The following is a 6,000-nucleotide window of genomic DNA, read 5'->3' as shown; positions in this document are numbered from 1 at the left end:
TTTGAAGTGAATCATGCATCCGAAACAGAAATACAATGCAGTGTCTAGATGATTAGGCAAATGACGCTGTGATTGACAAACAGGATTTCTGCTCAGGGCTACACTGGATGATTAAAGCCAACCTTCTCGGCTTGTTTCACATATAAAAAGCCTCAATACATTGTCTCTGTGCACACAACACAACGGTACTCCTTAACTGGGTATGGAGTAGGCCTACGTTATGCAGACCACGATCTCCGCACTCACAGACAGTAGGCTACAGCTGCTTTATAGGTTAACCGGCTCTGAGCGTGACAGTGCTGCATCATCAACACCGCCACCTGCTGGTTAAAAGGAGGCATTGCGTCCTACCTTAGCTCCCCTGTCCAACATTCAGAAGTTTTATCACATTACACTGCACTGACAAGAGGCTAATTAAGAAAGCGTGTAATATTATCAAAACCCATTGAGATAACATCAGTGGCAACTATGGGTTTTTGTACAATCGTGTTGTTGACTGTTAAAGCGACAGAATGACTTGGAGAGACTGTGGTGGATTCTCCACACCTACAGTCCTGAGGTCCTCTGCAATGCTGGTGGTCTAACGTTGCCATGAGAGGAGGGGCCTGTGTGTGTATATGTGTGTGTGTGTACTGTGGGAGCTGCTGGCAGTGATGTGGAGTAGCCAGGAAGGGGGATGAATATCAAAGAGATCAGCTGACTTTAAATCTGAGGTGATCAAGGGGCGTGTTAACAGGTGGAGGTGATGGAGGGGCATGTCTACAGGTGGAGGTGATGGAGGGGCGTGTCTACAGGTGGAAGTGATGGAGGGGCGTGTCTACAGGTGGAGGTGATGGAGGGGCGTGTCTACAGGTGGAGGTGATGGAGGGGCGTGTCTACAGGTGGAAGTGATGGAGGGGCGTGTCTACAGGTGGAGGTGATGGAGGGGCGTGTCTACAGGTGGAGGTGATGGAGGGGCGTGTCTACAGGTGGAGGTGATGGAGGGGCGTGTCTACAGGTGGAAGTGATGGAGGGGCGTGTCTACAGGTGGAAGTGATGGAGGGGCGTGTCTACAGGTGGAGGTGATGGAGGGGCGTGTCTACAGGTGGAGGTGATGGAGGGGCGTGTCTACAGATTGACCAGGTGGAGATCAGAGGCGGAGAAATGAGGACACAGTGTCATGTCCGGGTTCCTCAGCTGGCGCAGAACCTTCTTGTGGAACTTGGAACGTACGCGGTTGAACTCCATGATGTCACAGGGGTCTTCCTCGATCCAGAACCGGTGGAACTCCTGCATCAGGTAACCTGGGGGAGCAACATGGGTTCAGCTAGCTAGAACCATGCTAATACCTGGTTGTCAGAACCATGCTAATACCTGGTTGTCATCTGGCAAGAACCATGATAATACCTGGTTGTCATCTAGCTAGAACCATGCTAATATCTGGTTGTCATCTAATTAAAACCATGCTAATACCTGGTTCTCCTGGTGAGCTAGCCTTAATGTAACGAGTTGTTCACAGCTTTATTACCAGCGTGATCGCGGCCTTGTGGCTCGCGTGTGCATGTGTGTGCGTGTGTGGTACCTGGCGTGTGAGGATCGTACTCACAGAAGGTCTGCTGAAAGTGGAGAAGGCTGGGCATCTCTGGAGCCACGTTGTACAGGTGCGTCTTCAGGGCTCCGCTGACCAGCATGCAGTAGGCCAGGTCCGTGATGTTGATGCCCACGATGGCAAACGAGAACCTGGAAGGTATAGTGAAGTGGTTTATTTACATCTCGTGATACATGGGAAATTTAAGATGTATTGTTTTTTTTGAGGGGGGGGGGGGGGCATTTTTCATGCTTTGTTGGACAGTTTGTAAAGAGGAATAAATGCAGCTTAGCGACCAGGCCAGATTCAATCCGTTTTAGCCACTGCATCAAGTAGAACATAAACATTTCTTCACGGGTGGCCAGGGATCAGATACTCACCCGATAGCCTTGTCTAAGTTCTTCTTCTCCCAATCTGCTTTGGACATTTTACTGAGGAGGATAAAGACTAAGTTAGGACAGAGACTAAGTTAGCATCGAGACTAAATTATAATTAGGATTAGTATAACTCTCCTCTAACTCTGGTTAAGACCAGGATGAACCTGATCTCACTGCTCCTGACATGGAAGGATGCTTGAGAGTAACATCTAATATGTATCTTCTTAAACTTAAATAAATCTAAGCTAATGCAGACCTGAGCAACTAACTAACTAACCATGACTAGAGCTGGATCTAGCTCTACTGGTGGTGTTCAGTACAGAGTCGGAGAGCGAAGAGAAGCAGCACACAAGAAGCACATGAAACCAAGATGTCCGGCAAGCAAACGTTCGCGGCTCTGAAATGAAAGTGAAATGGAGTACCTTGCGTCTCTGCGTACGCTCCGAGGTGAGAGAGAGGGAGGGGTGGAGAGACACCAACATCGGCATGAGACGGTGAGCGTGCTGAATGAGATGCTGATCAAGCCAAACGGATATAGAACGAGCCTCGGAGTGCAGAAGGCCTCGACGACAGTGTTTGACTGAACCAAGGTGGTGAGTGACCAGAGAAATCATTAGAAAAGCACAGCAATGCCGTGAGAAATTAAGGCTAGCGGTGTGAAAGTACAGGTTAGCAGTGGGAGCTATGGTTTAGGGTGCGTATGTGAGGGTGTGTGTGCTTGCGTGCATGCATGCGTGTATGTGTGTGTACGTGTGAGTGAGGGTGTGTGTCTGTGAGGGTGTGTGTGTGTTCTACCTGTGTTTGGGCTGGAGGGAGTCATGCAGCACCTGGAGAGCGGTGGCCTTGTCATGTTCAGCAAAATACCTACAGGAAGCAAACATGACACAGTTGTGTTTGGTACTTTTGTTCATTTTTCTATTTTCTACAATGACCCACACACAAGCAGACAGTTTCCCAGACATAAATCCTAAACTAAGAGAAACGTTAAGTGAAGATCTCCACAGTCTGGGACTAGGCTTAATCGATGTCTGGGGAAAATGATCTATTAAGTCACATATCAGAGATCGTTTTTTTTTGCTGTGAGGTAAGGGGTCTCTATCAAGCAAAAATATATATACACACACACACACTTACAAAAGGTTATGTAGGCCCAGTAAACCCATGCCTCTGAAGTCCGTCTTGGGGTCGTTGCCCTGGAAACCGATCTCGCACCACTGCTTGGAGACGCGCCCAGTGAGAGGAGAGTCTGGACACAGTTCTCTCCAGAGCTGCAGTGGAGAAACATATGTTCCACATTTATGTTCCACTTACGCGTTCTACATACACGTTCCACATCCACGTAAACAGAGACTAGCAAAGGACCCCCTAAAATGCCTAGAAAAGGCTCGAATCAAAAGTCCAATCAATCTGGTCTGTGACTTTACCAACTGGTTACATTCCTGGGGGATATCAGGGTCTCACACAGTGACAGTGTACCTTCATCAGCATCTGCTCGTGGTCGGGGTTTTCACTGTCGTACGGCTCCCTGCGGAGCTTCTCCACCTCAACCACCAGGCCCCGGTACCCCACCACCTGGAACAGGCTGGCCTGGAGAGAGATGCCCAGCCTGGGGAGAGACAGAGGCACGCAGGGGGTCACCCTGGAGGAAGGGCTGGAGAATAGATACTGTGTGTCTAGGTAAGGTGAGAGGTGAGAGGATAGAGGGAAGAGGAGAGATGGGAGAGGGGGAGGAAAGAGAGGAGGGGAGAGAGGTGAGGAGAGGAGAGGGAAGGGAAGGGAAAGGTGAGAGGAGAAGGGTGAGAGGTGAGAAGTCTTACTGTGGGTTGGTGTCAGGATTGATTTTCTTCAGGGTCATGATGTCATCGATGGTCTTCTCCACAGCGTCCGGGTGGACACTGAGAGCAGACTGCAACAGCTGGCGTGAGAGAGAAGGTGATGGATTACAGACCAGATCGATTCTATACAGGTCCTGATAGATTCTATACTTGTCCGGATAGATTCTATACTGGTCTGTATAGATTCTAGGCAGACGTACCTCATGCTTGGAGTGTCGTAGAGACGATTCTGCAGGGAGAAACAAGACCACTTCATTAACACGTCTGACACTTGCAGAAGCAAACCTTACATTTACACAACACATGAATCACGGAGGGTGATGTTTGATCGTGTATTTCCAGTCAGGCAGGAAGGAGGCCTACCGATCTTGAGGGTCCTGCGTGCGCCAGGTTTGTTGTTGTAGCAGATCCTCTGCAGCTCACAGCGCCCCGTCAACTTCCTCACCACGAACTTCAGACCACGCCACAAACACTTACAGTACAGGAACACAAGAAACTGTGATACCACCCTGGGGACAGAGAGAAGGGGGGAGCGAGAGGGGGAGAGAGTCAGAGCAGAGACAGCGAGAGAGCGAGGGAGGAGTGTGATGTAGAGAGGCACGGAGGCGGCTAGAGAAGGAAAGTGTTGTGTTGTCAGCCAGAGGGGCCATCTGAGATGATGAAAGCACATTTTTTCCCATGACAGAACGAGGGGATATGGGATATGGGGGGAACGAGGAGATATGGGATATGGGGGGAATGAGGGGATATGGGATTAGAGGCAAACTGAATTCTCTAGCAGGCGCTTAGATACTTCACATCACAGACTATATTAATAGAACTCGCAAACCTCTGATTCAGTCAGAATCATTCAGTTTCCACCGAAAAAAGCCTCTTTATCTCAACACTAGAAACACAGGCCGACAAACAGTCAATCAGCAGCACTACAAAGTACACAGTGATGATATGGCAGAGTAGGAAACAGCCTTTTAAAGCAGGTATGTTACAGTAAACATTATAGCTATTACTCGATAAATATCAGGAACGCCTCAAATTCAATTCACTTCATTGATCCCTAAGGACACACCCCCCAGCTCTGCCCGCTCGCGGGTTTACCTCTGCCTCGAGACAGGACCGGCATGCTAAGCAGCACACAGTCCCCGTTGCGCATGCGTTTGTCAGCTCCGTTAGCTACGGTCCTGAGATCGATCCACTACCAAGCGACAGAACGCCAAAGGTGCAGAGCACTTGTACACGCACGCACCGCAACTACGAAGCCTGGTTTCTAAGCTCTCTATACCGCACCATAATTAAGAGTAAGGCTGGTCTGTCAACCCGCTATAACCTCACCGTATCTAACGACCCACACAAACCCGTTACCGCCTACATATTTTCCTACAGAGACGAGATATATAGGCTACATGGTGTGTGCTTGAGATTCACTTGTGAACATCGCTTTTAAAACGTCAATAGAGAACTCAATGGAGTAAAATCTACAGGTGATACCATTTTCAAATCCTGAACATGTGTTGTGCATGTTCTGCTATTCGGTGTCAACGTAATGCGTTTTTTTTTACAAGCTCTGCTAACAAAATGCAGTAATTTGCCTACCTCAAAAAATGCTTCATCTTGCGCGGTTTCCTTCTCTTTCTTCTTCAGAATCGTTCAGCCAAAATTGACGACCCTGCAGTGGAAGGACGAACAAAAGTGAAGCTAGGTTTATACTGACATCATTGATCAGTGCATTTAGTAAACATAAGCTTCAGTCGGCTTATTAGTGAGCGCAGTTCTGTGGTGCTGTCCATGGTGCTGACGGGTTAACAAATTCGTTGTCCACAACCAGACGGCAAAACATAACATGTATTCCTCTATAAATTAATAAACTGCTTAATGTTACGGAATCCAAACTGATTGGGTTGGTGCAGTAGGCAACACGTCTCGCGGCTAGCGGCTTAATGAATGATCTGCGCCCCAGACACCACGCAGAATCCCAGCTCTCGAGAAACACAAATCGCGCGTCCAAATAACGTATAAAGATATATCACCAAAAATGATTAGACTCACTCGAAATAATATATTAAGCGAGGCTTGTAAAAATATATGCTGCAGGTCGTGGCCGCTTCAGTGGTGCGCGGTTGTCCTCTTTACTCGATGGCTGGTATCTGTTCTTCGTCCATGATGGAAGCGTCGCTGAGGAGAGTGGGTGGGACGAGGAGTACACCGCCGCTACAGCGGCATCGCA

At 48.6% G+C, this 6,000-nt stretch overlaps 1 protein-coding gene across 2 annotated transcripts; it reads right to left on the bottom strand.

Moving 5' to 3' along the window:
- Nucleotides 1-797: 797 nt before the first annotated feature.
- LOC134039873 (ELMO domain-containing protein 1-like) lies at nt 798-5,972 on the bottom strand. 2 transcript variants are annotated; one of them, XM_062486021.1, is made up of 12 exons: nt 5,823-5,972; nt 5,370-5,442; nt 4,143-4,288; nt 3,980-4,008; nt 3,762-3,859; nt 3,421-3,550; nt 3,079-3,212; nt 2,740-2,808; nt 1,948-1,998; nt 1,586-1,719; nt 1,062-1,283; nt 798-1,026 (listed from the first exon to the last, which is right to left on the bottom strand). In XM_062486021.1, exons 2-11 carry the CDS (start codon nt 5,384-5,386, stop codon nt 1,108-1,110), a joined length of 984 nt encoding a protein of 327 aa, XP_062342005.1. In that variant the 5' UTR covers nt 5,387-5,442; nt 5,823-5,972; the 3' UTR covers nt 798-1,026; nt 1,062-1,107. The 2 variants fall into 2 exon arrangements, with proteins under 2 accessions (XP_062342005.1, XP_062342004.1); XM_062486020.1 differs by having other exon boundaries at nt 798-1,283.
- Nucleotides 5,973-6,000: the final 28 nt, after the last annotated feature.

The sequence above is a fragment of the Osmerus eperlanus genome, chromosome 19, assembly GCF_963692335.1.
Source record: "Osmerus eperlanus chromosome 19, fOsmEpe2.1, whole genome shotgun sequence".
Taxonomy (NCBI): domain Eukaryota; kingdom Metazoa; phylum Chordata; class Actinopteri; order Osmeriformes; family Osmeridae; genus Osmerus; species Osmerus eperlanus.
The sequence above is the reverse complement of the archived record's forward strand: the minus strand, read 5'-3'. Positions and strand labels throughout refer to the sequence as shown.

Bases quoted from the DNA above. Each gene is read 5' to 3' on its own strand.
- LOC134039873 (XM_062486020.1), bottom strand. The intron at 4,009-4,142 runs GTAGGCCTCCTT...TTCTCCCTGCAG, and splicing joins ACGCAGGACCCTCAAGATCG to AATCGTCTCTACGACACTCC. The intron at 2,809-3,078 runs GTAAGTGTGTGT...TGCTTCCTGTAG, and splicing joins CTGGGCCTACATAACCTTTT to GTATTTTGCTGAACATGACA.